General features: G+C 44.9%; 1 protein-coding gene across 1 annotated transcript in view; it reads right to left on the bottom strand.

Moving 5' to 3' along the window:
• Positions 1-1,423: 1,423 nt before the first annotated feature.
• Positions 1,424-16,267, bottom strand: part of ITIH2 (inter-alpha-trypsin inhibitor heavy chain 2) — a gene marked incomplete at its 5' end in the record, with an annotated part of 28,605 nt that continues 13,761 nt past the window's right edge. Inside the window, 12 exons of the mRNA XM_082064356.1 lie at positions 1,424-1,637; positions 3,231-3,342; positions 4,054-4,226; positions 4,915-5,113; positions 5,594-5,707; positions 7,969-8,106; positions 9,471-9,643; positions 10,203-10,342; positions 11,347-11,532; positions 12,780-12,961; positions 13,848-13,973; positions 15,648-15,816. Coding sequence (XP_081920482.1) covers positions 1,490-1,637; positions 3,231-3,342; positions 4,054-4,226; positions 4,915-5,113; positions 5,594-5,707; positions 7,969-8,106; positions 9,471-9,643; positions 10,203-10,342; positions 11,347-11,532; positions 12,780-12,961; positions 13,848-13,973; positions 15,648-15,816 — 1,860 coding nt within the window. The 3' untranslated portion in view covers positions 1,424-1,489. The remainder of the gene's footprint in view (positions 1,638-3,230; positions 3,343-4,053; positions 4,227-4,914; positions 5,114-5,593; positions 5,708-7,968; positions 8,107-9,470; positions 9,644-10,202; positions 10,343-11,346; positions 11,533-12,779; positions 12,962-13,847; positions 13,974-15,647; positions 15,817-16,267) is intronic.

Below are 16,267 nucleotides of genomic sequence, written 5' to 3'. Positions count from 1 at the left end.
CAGAGACAGAAGACACACTTGTCTGTAAGTTCAGGCTCTTTTTGCAGCCTGGATTGTGTAAGCAGGTCTGCTGTTTGTTTCTTAAATAACAGGTATGACTGAGAAGAGCTGTGCAGGAGAGTAATGAAGGTAAGTGAAAAAACAGAGGAGCTTCTGAAACACTGAAAATAATTGCACTTAACATTCTGGACCCTGAAGAACTAAAGTGAATATAATAGACATGTTATAAATTGTGTGGAGAAGACCAGAGAATGATTATTCATTGCGTGTATTCACACAGAAGCTGGGAAACAAGGAAATCACTGATTTGAGGACTTTAAAACACCCTCAGCACACAGAGCCTGGTTAAACCGGGGAACTCACTGCTGCAGGATGTTGTGGAGGCCAGAGATAATAAATGAGTTCAAAGGAATGATGAATGGTTTGTGGGGAAATTGTTCATGTTTCTGAGAGTTACTTTGGAAAGGCTTAAAACACATTGATCCTCTCACTGTGGACACCATGGCTGCGAGAAAGGTCGCGTACCAGCCTTTAGTTTATAAGGAAACCAAAGTTCTGAATGGCAAGTGGGTTACCTCAGACCCCTTCCTAGATTAGGGCTGCTGAGAAGGATCTGGCCAACATCATTTTTCTAAGGTTGCCAGAAAGTGGAGTTTTAAGCCTGTCTCTAGGTACATACACACACATATTTGTTTTGCTACTGCTCTCATTCATTGTTGAATATTCTTGAAGAGTTAAGGCATCTTTTGGGAGCTTACATCGCTGGGAGGGAAGCTTTCAGTACTGGTGGTGATTTCTAGATAGTCTGAATGTTTCCTGCTTTCCCAGATATGCATCTTTGTGTGAAATCCACTGTGATGTTGACATTTTCACAAAAAATATGGTGGAGGTTGTCTTGGGCTTATGTAATTAATTTCCCTGTGATATGGCAGCATCGGTTATTTCAAGGACATTCTGTTGGTTAACCCATCCTTAAGACTAGAGACTCCTCATGATACCCACTGCAGAGCCCATATTCCTTTCCTGTTAAATTTCCTTTACATCTAATGCACATTGTCCTTTTTGCCCCGTCCAGCAGTATATGAACTTGTATTTTCCCAGCAGTCTAAAAAAGCGAAGGTGTATTAAACCTGTTTGTGTGTTTTACCCACACTGCAGGAGCCCAAATACGGTTACAAGTCTGCTATGAAATGTGCATTACAAAATAGCTGAAAATTTTAACAGCGTTTACTGTCCAACAAATCAGACACGGCAAGGTCAAGGTACATATACTACAACCCAGCATGTCACTTTATTACAGATTTCATTTTTTAACAGGAAAGGGAGTTACATTCCTTTGAAACACTGATCATTTATAAAGCAAATGGTGGTGAAGTCACCTTTGGTTGATCTGGCTTGACAAGCTGACAGCTACTCTTCAGAGAGTTGTTTTGGCATGAAGGAGCAGATCAGAATTTTTTTATAATAAACTGTTTCCATGTTGGAGCATTCAGGGTTTCTTCAGAAAGCTGTACAGGGTGGGCACGAGGTAATCCGTGTAGTGGCCGTCGATGAACCCTTTCCCGCTGTTGTGCACAAACCAGCACTGCACCTCCGTCCCAAGCACGCGTTCCGTCCTGTAGTCCTTCTGCAACCCCCTGTGAGGAAGAGACCACTCAAAATGAAGGGCACAACACGACAAGACGACACTGATCGTCACAGAATCATTTTGATTGGAAAAGGTCTTTAAGATCCTCAGGTCCAACCTTTAACCTAGCAGCGTCTAGTCCGTCACTAAGCCATGTCTGTAAGACCCTACATGTCTTTTAAACACCTCCAGAGATGGTGACTCCATCTGGGCAGCCTGTTCCAATGCCCGACAGCCCTTTCTGGGAAAAAGTGTTTCCTAATATTCAATCTAAACCTCACCTGGTACAACTAGAGGCCAATTCATTCTATCACTTGTAACTTGGGAGAGGAGACCAACACCCCCCTGGCTCCAAGCTCCTTTCAGGCAGTTCAGAGATCAGAAGGTCTCCCCTCAGCTCCTGTTCTCCAGCTGAACCCCCCAGGTCCCTCAGCCGCTCCCATCACATTTGTGCTCCAGACCATTCACCAGCTTCGTTCCCTTCTCTCAACTTGCTCCAGCACCTCAAGGTCTTTCCTGTAGTGAGGGACCCAAGAATGACTCCAGGATTCAAGGTTTGGCCTCATGAGTGCCCAGTACAGGGGGACAGGTACTGTCCTGGTCCTGCTGGCCACACTATTCCTGATACAAGCCAGGATGCTGGTGGCATTTTTGGCCCTCTGGGCACACACTGGTTCAGATTCAGCTGCTGTCACCAACACCCCAGATCCTTTTCCACTGAGCAGCTTTCCAGCCGCTCTTCCCCGAGCCTGTAGCATTGCTCATTCATTCTGCTCATTCATGGCACCGCTCTGCTAAAGCAGCAAGATGTGTGTCTTCCACCAGCAGAAAGTGGAAACAACCCCAAAATGCCATTAATTTTACAGTTCTATGAGCTTGTGGGCTCTTTTGTGGGGGTCCCAGACACTTTGACAGGGCCTGGCCAAGGTCAGATGCTGGGCAGCTATAAGGACACAACAGTTCATGCATGATTATGAAAGAACCCAACTAGTTCAATTTGCTGGAGGGAGTTGAGAGCTACAAAGATGATGAGGGGTCTGGAGCATCTTCCTGATGAGGAGAGACTGAGAGAGCTGGGGTTGTTCAGCTGGAGAAGAGAAGCTGAGAGGAGATCTCATCAATGTTCATAAATATCTCCAGGGTGGGTGTCAAGAGGATGGACCAGACTCTTTTCAGTGGTGCCCAGTGACAGGATGAGGGGCAATGGGCACAGACTGAAGCACAGGAGGTTCCATCTGAATACGAGGAGAAACTTCTTTCCTTTGAGGTGCCAGAGCCTGGCCCAGGCTGCCCAGAGAGGTTGTGGAGTCTCCTTCTCTGGAGACATTCAAACCCACCTGGACACCTTCCTGTGTGATCTGCTCTGGTGACCCTGCATTAGCAGGTGGGTTGGACTGGATGATCTCCAGAGGTCCCTTCCAACCCCAACCAGTCTGTGATTTTGTCCCAAGTGTTTCACTAACTGCTAAAACCAGATAGTTAACAGGGGGAAAATAGGGATTTTTTTTCCCCCAAGATCCTTGAGACTTAATAAGCCTGTAGTCATCAATGTCAATAAAAAGAAGCCAGATTTAGAAAGAGGAATAAAATACATTATTCCTACCTGGTAACAGTGAGTTTGTTGCCTTTCACTTCCATGGTGGCTTGTGGTTTCTCCGGATCTTGCCCAGGTCTTTGGTCATGGATATACACTTCTGGTTCAGATGTAAACTGACCTGATCAAAGAGAGGTTTAAATCTCTTTGCGTGTCCTGACTTTTGGGGCTGTCGTGGAAGCTGCTGCTGGGCATTTTTGGAAAAACAAACGGGAACGCCTTCTGCATGGATCACAAGGCACCGAGTCTCCAGCGCCATCAGATCAGGAGGGTAAACAGCTTTGCTTTTGAACCAGCAAACTTCTAAATAACCAGACTGGAGCTGAGAAGAGCATTTGGGAAAACCACCTCTGCTGCACAGGATTCCCACATCTTAAAAGGAGCCTTGAGTGGGTCCAGGGCTGGGAGGGCTGATTTTCCCTGTGAACGGAGGCCTTGGTTTTGTTTTATGCCATTGCTGTCATTCAGGGGAGAGCTGAGTTATGAATGTTTGCACAGAAATCTTATTAGAAAGAAGGTTTTTTAAGGGTTTGTTTCAGTCTTTTTATTTTCAACCTGCAGCAGATTAGCCATACCAGGAAAGCCCTGTCACAGTGTCTCCAAGCCTAGTCAGGCTTGTTTGGAAAACACTCTCCCCAGCTGGGATGGGGAATAATCTCTAATCCCAGATGTTCTACAATGTCCTTGGGGCTTCCAGGACATTACAGGAACCTCTCCCATTTTTTATTTAAACAATTTTCACACCTTCTCCATCAGGACACCAACACTCAAAGATCTAGCAAAAACCCTTCCTAGTCTCCCCCATTCCCACCGCCCAACCCGCAGCCTTTACCTATCAGCCCATGGGCTTCAGGAGAGAACCGGTTTTCAGGAGGAATGTAGATTCCCAGGAAGTTGACATTAACTGGGTGCTTCTTCCACACACGGTGCAGCACAACCATGAAGGACATCTCCTCGCCCACGGTGATGGTAACGTTATTTTCTTTCTTCACAGATATAAGAAGCCTAGCAGAGATGAACCAAAGGAAGGACTCAGTTCAGCTGCCCACACAGAAGCTCTCAGGCCCCTTAAGATGCTCTTGGGTATTAGAACAACCACACAGGGATGATAGATATGACAGAGGATCCATCAGAAACCCACAGCCTTGGGAGTGGTACCCAGAGGTCTGGCAGGACAGTAGGACTGATACTTCATGCCCATGTTCAGGCAACCAAATCTTGCCCTACAAATTTAAGCTCTTGCTACAATGATTGGAGATTTTGGAAGTGATCTGTTTGCCTGAAAACATGTCTAGTGCTGTAGGGTGTCCAACATGGCTGCTAGCTGTTAATCTGCAGGTGAAGGTCTCCTGGACGTTCTGAGTCATGTCTCCCATCACATCAGGAACCCTGAAGGTATCTCAAATAACATTAGGTGCTTGTGTTTAGGCAACGGAATCCTGGTCTCAGCCAATGCAGTCAGCAGTAGGGAGAGGAATTCAGCTCTTTCTACTTGTGTCTGGTCAGCTGAGTCACTGTCTTCACCCTGCTGCCTAATTTCATTAACTGTAATGAGAGCTTAGACATCAAGCTAAGATTCACACACTCTTGGGCAGGCACCCTGTGACCTGGATCCCACCCACAGCTGGGTCAGTCCAATGCTGTTGTTCCAAATGGTTTCCACAGGGCAGACAACAAACACTCAGCAACTTACTGTTTCCGAATGATGTGCCCCGTGTCCGACCAGGTCAGCGTGATGCTGTAAGATCCATCTTTCAGTGTTATTTTTTCTGTGGTGATCTCCACCTTCAGGCCTTTGTTTTTGAAATAAAACCCAATTTTTCCGAAGTATGTGTTGAGTTTCTTATTCTCCATTTTCTTGGCTCCAACGAGCTGCCCATTGACCACAACTCCTGTGAAGAGCAGAGAAGCAGATCTTGCCTAAATCTTGGAGCACCACTTAAGACTTAGAGTTCTGATCTCAGCAGGGAATACCATGGGATCAGCAGAAACAAGTGGCCATCCTCACAGTGAAGAAGTTTTTCCTAATAGCTCATGCTTACTCTGAATTCCACCTGTTGCACCTTATTTCTGTTACCTCTTGTCCTTTAGCTATGTATCTTCTTTGGCTCTTCTTTTCTTAAGATTGACCCAACTCAGCTGTCTCCAGTTCTCCCTGTACATACTTTGCTCCAGCCCTATGATAATCTTGGTGGTCACCACCAAATTTAATCCAGCTTGTCACCATCTTTCTTGTACCGGCAAACCTCAAACTGGGCCCAGCACTCCAGATGTGAACAGGAACAACCACTTTTCCCTGCTTCCTCCAGATACTTTTCAGACCTGAGAGAAGAAAAGGGTGCTGTAAAGTAAGCCATGTTTTATTTCCTTACCAGTACCAGGATCAGAAACCAAGTTTAGGATCTTTCCAGGCTCTGAGTTGATATTGAAGCAGATGTTCCTTTGGCTCTTGGGCAGGTGTATGATGAAATGTGGGTCGTTGTCAACTGAAATACAGAAAAGAAACAGGTAAGAGAAGCTGGTACCTGCCCTATAGGTAAGGGACGCAAAGACTGAGATGCTTTCCTCGGAGAATTTTGAAGCAATTTTTGGGACTCCTCAGAGTAGAAGGAGGGCCTTTTCCACCCCCACAGTAGCTAAGGAAGTTCTCAGATGCTCCTCAAGAAAGCCCCTTAGACACTTTCTCCTCATAGCATGGAGGGTATTGGTCTCTTCTCCCAAGTGACAGGATGAGAGGAAATGGCCTCAAGTTGCACCAGGGGAGGTTTAGATTGGATATTAGGAACAATTTCTGCTCGGAAAGGGTTGTTGGGCATTGTAACAGGCTGCCCAGGGCAGTGATGGAGTCACCATCCCTGGAAAGGTTTAAAGATGCAGAGATGAGGTTCTTATGGACATGGTTTAGTGACAGTGTTGTGGTTGGACTCGATGATCTTAAGAGCCTCTTCCAACCAAAATGATTCTATGATTCTATATACTTCCTCTGTTTAAGGAAAAGACATGACATTATTGGCTTGAGGAACACCACCAAGTGCAGTGAACTGCTGGTTTAACTGGTCAGCTGCACACTAGGGTGCCACCTGCTGAACCTGGAATTCTAGGAGCTAAGCCTTATTTTTTTCAGGATGAAACATCCCAGGACATCACTCTCTCAAACTAAGAAGCTCTCAGACACATTGCAAGTCCATATCACCATACTGATGTTGGGTAAAGATAGGTCCTTCTTACATGGGTCCTTCTCCCCTGAGGAATACAATAAGGACTTGTTCTCACAGTATGTTTAACACTCTGGTGGGACTGGTCCCCTCTGGAAGTCACATATTCTTTAAATTTTGCCTCAAATGAGACAAACACCCACACCTAGCACTGAAAGCAGCTGCCTCCAGTCTCGTCTTGAAGTGCAAAGCACTGCCCAGCTCTTGCTAGTTTGACGGTAGTTGGTATCTCCCTGTCAGCATTCACAGACATGCCCATAATCAGTGTTGTCTATGGGGATAGCCAGCCAGCTTCCGTTTATTCACCAGTGTTCCTCGCCTTTTTGGAACTATTTAACTCTTCCTGTGCGTCAGACAAATCCTGGGCCCTTTGTCAGGAACATCTTCATGGGAAACGGTAGAGTAGGTACCTTGCAAGAGGTGAAGGAGCTTTTGAACGTCTTGAATCTTTTGAATATATTGAATCTCTTGAATATAGACCTCAATAATTTTTCCTTATTCTCATCAACTACTTGATCTTCCTCAACTTGATACTAAGGCCTGTTCTGATCAACATTTCCAGGAATAAAAAAGAATTCCCAGTGCAAATTATGTGTATAAGACGGACAGGTAACTTTGCCTTGCTCATCCTCTTTTCAAGCAGTTTTTTGACTAGCCAAGGTCTTAGATTAACCCTTGAGCTATGCTGAGAAGGAGTGTGATAGCTCTTTGTTTGATAGTTATGTAAATATAGACATCTGCACACAGGCACACTCCCAGAGTTATTGTAGTTACGCTGCTTTTATAGGCAAAGGCTCTCACAGCTGGTTTGTTTAAGCAGGCACTAAACTGTGGCAATGGCCCAAGTATTAATGGGATCTGTCAGTCATCAGTGCGTTCAGAGATTTTTATCTACCACAGAACATTTGTCTGTCATTTGCAAGGGCAGTAACTTTACATGAGCTTTGCTACTGCAGAAAAGCTGAATGTGAGCTCAGTGAACAGCACCGGCCTGGGGGAAGTACGCAACTTAAGATGGGGTTGCTGGAATCCCATTAGGATCTAAACTAGTCTTGTCTTTGTAACTTAGAGCATATTTTTACAAGTTAATCTATTCAAAGTCAAAACGACTCAGTATTTTATAAATAAAAGCGTGATCCTTGGCTACTAAATGGATTTGCAAAAATTTGACTGAGGTGGCTGAGATTTGCCTGCTCAGACCTTCAGCAGCGGCTGCATTGAGAACCTTTCACACTGATGTCCTCTGCAACAGCAGTGAAGTAGCTTTACCGGCTATTCACAGCAGCTGATTTATTCTCTTGTGGACTAGCCCCTAAATGATGATAGAGCTTTTAGAACAATTCAGAAAACTCAACAAGAAAAAATTAGGACAACTGATAGACTCCTGCAGCACTGTAGAGCTTAGCGTCTTGTCACAGAAGCTGAAATTCCCAATGTGACCAATAACTTTGGTTACATCATCTTTGTTTGTTTAATGGGTGATGAGTGTTGCTGTCTAATGTTTCTTTGCAGAGAAATACTGTAGGGTTTACCTCTGTTTATGCTCAGAGAAGACACAGGAGGGCTCCTTTGCTCAGGCATGAAGCTGACTGGTACAGCCGTGACATTGGCCCATGCTGGGATGCCTTTGTTGTTATTATTAGGTGCGTTTGGAGTTAATCCTAGAGTACCTGTTAAAAAACAGTCATAATTAGATTTTTGTTAGTTCTGACACAGTTAGTACTGTAATTTTTAAAGTCATGCAGTAGATCAGAGACTGATGTTGTTCTACCAATGTAAAGCAAGTGCAACACTCTTTACAGTAGACAGATTTGTATAATGGGGTAAGGATGGATTTACTCCAGTGTCTCACCAGAGGAACATGACTTACCAGGGCAGCTGAACTAACCATAAGCTACTGGTGAAAAATGGAGCCTGACTTTTAAATTATTATCACAGAATCACAGGATGGTTGGGGTTGGAAGGGACCTCTGGAGATCCTTGTGGCTGACTGATAATAATCTTAGGAAATTTCCAAGGCTTAGAAGGGATGATAAAACATGGTTTAGTCAATTCAACAGCTTCAGTGCAAGGAAACTAGGCATATCTGTCCTAGTAAGAAGACGTTCAATCTGTGACATTGTAGGCTTGTTGGAAACCTCATCATTGCAATGTTGGCACATTCAGTCCTCTCTGAAGCCAATGGCTCCAAACAGCGCATGTGTGACAGGATGGCCTCAAAGTGGCTGAAGGCTTGCTCAGCTTTCACTGAAAATACAGGTTATCCTGAGGGTACTGGTGAATGAAAGATTGGACATGAGCCAGCAATGAGCACTTGCAGCCTAGAAGGCAAATTATATCTTGGGTTGCATCAAAAGGAGCATGGACAGCAGGTCAGGGAGGTGATTCTGTCCCTCTGCCCCGCTCTGGTGAGACCCCCCTGCAGTGCTGGTCCAGCTCTGGGTCCTCAGCACAGGACACACATGGACCTGTTGGAGAGGGGCCAGAGGAGCCACAGAAATGATCTGAGGCTGGAACAGCTCTGCTGGGAGGACAGGCTGAGAGAGTTGGGGTGTTCAGCTGGAGAAGAGAAGCTCCGGGGAGACCTTATTGTGGCCTTTCTGGACTTAAAAGGGGCCGATGAGAAAGATGGGGACAGACCTTTTAGCAGGGCCTGTTGTGATAGGACAAGGCATGATGGTTTTTAACTAAAGGAGGGGAGATTCAGGCTATACACGATAAAGACATTTTTTACACTGAGGGTGGTGAAACACTGACCCAGGTTGCCCAGAGAGGTGGTGGATGAACCATCCCTGGAGACATCCCAGGCCAGGCTGGACGGGGCTCTGAGTAACCTGATCTGGGTGAAGATGTCCCTGCTCATGGTAGGGGTTGGACTAGCTGATCTTCAAAGGTCCCTTCCAACCCAAACTATTCTATGATTCTGTGATCCTATATACACAACCACCCAGAGTGAAAAATTAACTCAGTTGTTCTTCCATCACAAGAACAAAGCCAAACTACAAGGTAGTAATGGACAGACTAAGACACTGACCTGGGCAGCAGCCCCTTCTGGGGTCTTTGGGCTGGTCTGCCAGCATTATCTCATCCTTTTCCTCATTCTCTATCAGCATGGCTGTGAAGGGAGTAACAATATGATGGTCAAGAGACATCTGTAGGATGGATTTAGTGATGTTCCTCTTCAAAGCTGCAGTGGGGGCTGTGTTTCTGGGTGGAAAACAAAACAAAAAGCATGATTAGCAGCTCTACAGGGCAGCTGCCCTGACAATGCCTCCACAGAGCGGTCATAAAGCCAAACTGGTAGGTGTTGCAAGAAGGAAAGGCTGAAGGCCCACGTGAATGCTCTCTCCATAAGAAAACTATTCTTGGCTTCTGTGGGTTTTGGTCTAGACTCAAAGAAGTCCAGTCCATCTCCTGGTCTCAGCAGAAGACTTCTTTCTGCTTCAGAGGGAATTCACCCTGAACCCTTCCATAGCTTTGACGCAGGCTGTGTAAGGCAAATCTGCCATTCATTTAATTCACTTAGCCCCATAGTCAGGTCTGTTTGACCCTTATTCTGAATTAACTGCTCCTAAACTCTATTCCCAGATATCTGTGAGTAGTAAAATAGGAGTAATGTGACTGTAAATATCACCCACTGTTATTCCAATTTGTTTATCTTACCCATTTGAAACCCTGTGAGCAGCCTCATGGCTGTGGTCTCAGAGAGGACAAGATTACCCTCAACCTTCTCTTCCCTCCCATCACAGACCACATTTCTCCTCACCTCTCTGCCAGCATCTGGTTGACGGTCAGATAGGCCCACAGCTTCCTAGTGAAATCAGGATCTGCGTATTTGTCTTTCTTCATGAAGCCATCCAGTTCTTCAACATCTCGCAGGGTTTCCATGACGAGCTCTGCGTTTGCCTATGCAATCAACGAGAGATAAAGATAAGGCAGGGTGAGCCAGAACAATGTGGTGGCTTTGAGTTCCATCTTGGCGTGTCTGGCATTAAGGATCCGCCCTGGCTCTGCCTGTGGTCACTTCTAGATCAGAAATTCCCAGCACCGTTGACCTGACTGCCATGGGGAGTTGTCCAGGAGGGTCTTCTGCTAAATATACTTTTAGTGACAGTGGATTAAATAGGTAAAGGAGCAGTCAGCATTAACCAAAGCACATATTACCACATGCCAGAAGAAGAGGCTTTTACAGGGCTCTGCTATCCTCCCCTCAGGCCTTTTCACATCCAATTCCTACTAAATAACAGGAACCAAATTCTACTTTCCCTCACAGACCCTTGGACTGCACTATGTTTTGGCAGGAAAAAATATTGAATGTGTTTGATTTTTCCAACAAATAACAAATGGCAACTCGTAAGCTCTGTAAGAGTGTGGATATTTCAGTTCCTCCTCAGAAAGAAGGACCTGGATGTAATATTCCCACCCCATTCCATTCCACCTGGTAGGGCAACCCTGAAACATGGGGAAAGCCTCATCACACTTGCCACAAGGCAGAGCCTAAAAGGACAGTGCTAGGACTTGACACAATGGAGACCCACCAGCTTGAACTCTCCAACAGTGAGAGGTTCAGCCATGAAAGGATCTACTTTAGAGGATCTCCACTGCACCTTCACAAAGCATGAAGGAGGACTCCATAGTCTTAGTCCGGTTTGCAACTGAATTTTGTATGGTACATTTATTAGAAGGAATTTCCTCTGGCAGGCTGCAGGATGCAGGTAGAGAATATTCATGGCTTTACCTTGTGAAACATTGTTGGACAAACTGCCTATGAGTTTCCTCATGATCCCACCCAGAACCCCAGTGGACAAAACACTCTGCTGGCAATAACCTCCAGCAAAGAAACTGTGCACACGAGTGAATGAACCAGCCCAAAGCCCAGGGGCAGGTATCCTAGGGACGCCTTCACTCACTGCTGTCGCTGTGACGATGCTTTCCAAGTGCTGCAGGTTCTCCGTGTCGACCTTCCCAGCCACTACTATCTCTGAGCCACCAAAGTAGTTGTGGAAGCTGCTCTGGGTGACGTCTGACACTGACTCCTGGGGGTAGTTGAACTGAATCTTCTTCAAGAGTGGGGTGGAGACCTGGTTGTAGAAATTCTGAGGTGGAAGGAGACAGAGAAGTGAGTTGGTTGTACCTGAAGCAACCGTCCCATGTGCACCACTCTTACTGAAAGGACAGCAGGTGACAAAACCTGAAGCCCTAATGGGAAAAGGCACTTTCCTTGTCCCATGGAATGCAGACACCTTTAAACTTAGACCTTAGTACACTTGTAAGAGGGTACAGCAAGAAGGTCTAGCCCAAGTGTTGTGGAAGTCACAGGGTGTTCAGAAGCCCATGGACTGTGCTCTTCCAAGACCTAAAAGGCTTCAACAGAGGTGTATATGAGTCTGAATCCATTACCAGGTTGGTCAGCTCTTGCTGCTGTGTAAGACACACAGCTGCTTCCTGACAAATTCTTGTCAAAAATAAGACCTATGTCTCACTTGGGTTTGTTTCTGTGCTATAAACCATTCACCCTTTTCTGACCCTGTTGTACCTGGCTGATGTGAAATGGGATGTGTGGGTTTAACTGGGTTTAGTGTATGGGGCAGAGAAGGAAAAGATGTACCCACACAATGCTAGGGATGGAGGCTGCCTCATCCCAAGGGGCTGCTCTCTCAGAGCTCCTCTGTTTGGCAGAACACCAGGTAGCGTGTCCTGGCACACCTGTGTGTGTCCTATCACACCTGTGCTGGGGAAGAAGAGGTACAAAAAACCTGCACAGGTGGTGAAACCATTGCGTAGAAACGGAGTAAGAATGTAAGAGTTTGTTCATCAACCATTGCCGCTCACTGATTTAGAGCCATAGCCTCCTGGAACTGAGCTTTTTCTTACAATGGCAAACTTTGGATTAGCATTTAGCATTTATATCTAGGTCTTTTGTTAGTACTGAAGTGGTCTGAGGTAAAATTCAGGCCTTAATTTTAATTCAGATTTTTTTTTGTTTAATAGTTAGGACTGTTTTGTAGAATATAAATCCAATATAAAGCAATGGAGGAAGTCTCCATCAGGGTAAGGACACTCATGCTCTTCCAGTGACTCTGGTTCTCTCTTAACATAAGGGAAATCCTATACAGAGCAGTAAAGTATGTATTATAGATACTACAAAAATTGTATAATAACTAGGAGCATTTAGGCAAATGCATGATTGTCATCTTGCAGGACTTTCCAGAAGAAACAATGCTTTTTGTGACCTCCCCAGTGAACCTACAGTAACTCTACTCTTGTTAGTGGAGTTACGCAACTCCACAGCTGTGAACAGAGCTGGACCCTCAGGTTCAGAGGCAATGGGCCAGAAACGCACCTTCATTTGGGCAGAAGTCTCCTGGTTTCCAAAAATCCTCTGGGCCATGCCACGGTTGTCAGTTGCGATTCTCTGCAGGAAATCGTAGTCGACATCAAACCCAATCCCAAGGCAGAAGAGAGAGAATTCATCCTTTATGCTCTGCTTCACATTCTTCTGGATCGTTGTCAGCTTTAGCTCACCTTGGAGACACACAAGAGGTGACATCCATCTGAGCAATGGAGGAAGTCTCCATCAAGGTAAGGACACTCATGTTCTTCATTGACTCTGGTTCTCTCTTAATGTAAGGGATATCTAGACAACTAGCTCAGATGCGCAGTCTCTCTTTTGCAATGCCTACAGTGACATTTGAGCTTTTCCTGGATGGAGATTAACAAATTGTTTCCACTGAATATGATTCCTTTGAACTCTTTTATTTTGTTTTTGGTATCTGATGCATACTCTTTGGATTTCCAGGGCTCTTATTGGCTTCCTGAGGAGTCTGTCACTATAACACATCTAGACTTCTCCCAGAATTACTTCTTCAAGCTCTCTGCAGACTAAGACATCTCCATAGAGGTTTTACTTTGTTTCTTGTAATGAAGATGTTCTCTGCCCCCATTTGGACTGGTTTTTTTCCAGCTTATTTTTAATGGCAGCCTCCTCTAGGCTGGCATCTTGCAGCAAGCGATTGCTTTTCTCCTGTAGCAAATCCAACCCAAATTAATTTGCTTTCTGCTTCATTTTCCTGATTTTGGTGTTACACTGGGGGCTGCATAGATCTGTGTGGGCCAAGGTAATTGGAAATAGAAGTTTTTTCTAAGGTTGTTGTGATTAACTCTCCTACAGGACTTGCTCATCTCTGTAATTGCAAGAAGTACATCTCTTTCATAACATAATCCATTCATTTTTTGAAAGCTTTTATGCAAAGCCCCATGGCACCTATAGCACTTGGCAAAAGAGCAGCAAAGGCATTGGAAGAAAGTGAAACATCATTTTTTAAACTTACTGTCAAAGTGTCTACGTGTTGCACGCTTTTCTCAGGCCAATCCCACCGGCCTTTCTTCTCACCTAAAGTAGGATCCTTACCTACTGTCGGGTCTCCATCAGACACCAATACGATCATGGAGACTGAGTTAGGGTCCAACATGCCTAAGTTTTGGGCTTCATTCAGGATGAAAGTGGCTCGGAGAAGAGCTTCGTTGATATTTGTTCCTGTCAAAGACAGAAAGAAGAAAACAAGTTTGACTCTTGTTGAGTCTCTTGCCCAATTCTGTGTTTCTAGTAGAATTAACCAACATGGACAAGACCTGTGGTCAAGGCAGCAAAACCTCTGCTCTGTGATGCTCATGGCACATCTGCTTGCACTCTGGTTCCCTAAAGAAATGGAAGCTGAAATATGTAACATTTGGGTGACTGTATTAAACAGATCTTCTATATTTTCCTTACCTATAGTTATACTATTTACTGAAATCAACAGAATTAGTCAGGATGTACATCCCTGTAAGTAGGAATAGTCTGTAATCCATCTGAATTTGATCATCAGCATGTTACTTTTTTCTCACCATGATGTTGAAACATATGAATACCTACTTATATTAATTTATACATCTCTATATACGCATGCACATGTGTTTAGCACTAAGTCCCACTAAGACACCAGATGTTGATACCCTTTCTCATCTGAGGCTGTCACTTCCACCCCCGTCCCCACAATTCCCCCTTGCTAATTCCAGTGGGACCATTTGTGGTGTTGGGAATTATTTGCTGTGGGGAGAACTAGTGGGTTTGTGGGCAGATGAGTGAATGAGAGAAGAAGAAACTTTCTGGCATCAGCCAGAAACAGCTGGCCTTGGACAACTTAATTGGAAAAGGTATATATATTTGCTAACCCTGTCTAAAGGTTTGGCTTGTGACATAGAGTAAGAAATTAGTATGAGAGGAGCAGGAGTAGGAAGGCTGAGCAGCCAGAAAATGAGTATTTTGTTTGTCAAGAAAGAAAAACGTTAGCTGCTCCAGAGACAGGGTAATAAAAAGCTGCATTGAAATCTGGCTTTGCTGGATGGGAGCAGTTCTCTTAGCTTGTCTGTCAGTTAATTTGGGGTAACAAAGCCTGGTTTATGAGGCATTTACATATGCAATGTGGGTTCCTATTCCCAGCACACTGATGATGACGGACAAGTCTATAACTTAATGTTGATCCCACCTTACCTGTTGCCAATGAAAGTTTCTGGTAGTGAAGGTGCCATAGCGGCAGAAGGCTCTGGTGTTGGGTAGAGCCTCTACACACTGTTGATGTACAAATAACTGAACAACTAAACCAGAATTGCACTTCAGAGAGCAACAGATTAAAATGATCATGAGCCCTTTCTGTAAAAGTAGCTCAAGCACTAACAAATGAAGCATCCAAAGTGCTATAAGGCTGAAAAAGGCAACTGTCCTTGTTTATCAGACAGGGAATCAAGTCACAAAAATGATGAACAGTTTGCCCAAGGTGGCATTTAGTAGATCAACATGTAGTCTACAAACAGCCAGTGGAGACCCTGGAGCTGGGCTGCTTATGATCAGCTTTACAAAGGCATGAGACAGCCTTGGTCTTTCAAGGATATTCACTAACTGTGAGGTTGGAGGTAGGACCTATAGATTAAAGGCAGCTGTTCTGTGTCTGTGTTCTATCTGTTGTAGCTCATTCAGCAGAAGGAAAGGCCATCCCACCCCTAAGGTAATCAGCTGTCATCCTTGTGCTCTCCTTTAACCCCAGGGCATGCTTTTCCCATCTTGGGAATCAGATCTTTTGTCAGGAATACTCTACCAATCTGAAGGTTGTCTGAGGTACCCATTCCTGTGATATCTAACTTCTGTGAGCACCTTGCAATCAAAACCTCATACCCCCGTTGGGTTGGATTGTCTGGATGTACTTCTTAGCATCTTCAACCTGCGATGGGGTGGCTGAGACTAGATTATCTCTCCAGCATCGGACGTTGTGGTTGAAGTCGATAAGGGAGAACTGATCAGCAGCACGGAGCTCACTCAATATTGCCTTCATGGCCTCAATGGTCTGAGAAAGAGACATTTAAGAGATGAGTTTATGCTTCCTGTCGCTGAAAGCATCTTCCTGACTTGTGACTACAAGCACAAAGCTCCCTCTGATGAATAAGAACGTGAGCACTAGAATCCAAAATAGCATCTGCTATCCAACTCTTTTGCACTTCTTGCATAAAATTGAACTTTTCTCCAGAGAAAAAGAAGAAAATGCAATTAGCAAGAATAAACCCATGTGACTCAACCCATCCTTGCTTAGTTCCTGCTAACACAGAGTAAGGTGTGAGAGAGAAGACTGTGGTTCAGGAGGGAGGAATCGCCTGTATCAGCTCAGCTCTGTCTGCAATGCTATCATTTGAAGATGTGTGATGTAAACAAGTGACAATTAGTCTGTAATTAGCTAGTTATGCAGCACTCGTCTCCCCGAGGAAGCAATCTGCCAAGCCTTAGTATTGTGCTCCAAAGCA

Source organism: Streptopelia decaocto (assembly GCF_964273445.1).
Source record: "Streptopelia decaocto genome assembly, chromosome: 1".
Classification (NCBI taxonomy): Eukaryota; Metazoa; Chordata; class Aves; order Columbiformes; family Columbidae; genus Streptopelia; species Streptopelia decaocto.
Note: the sequence above shows the minus strand (reverse complement) of the source record. Positions and strands in the feature narration are given on the sequence as shown.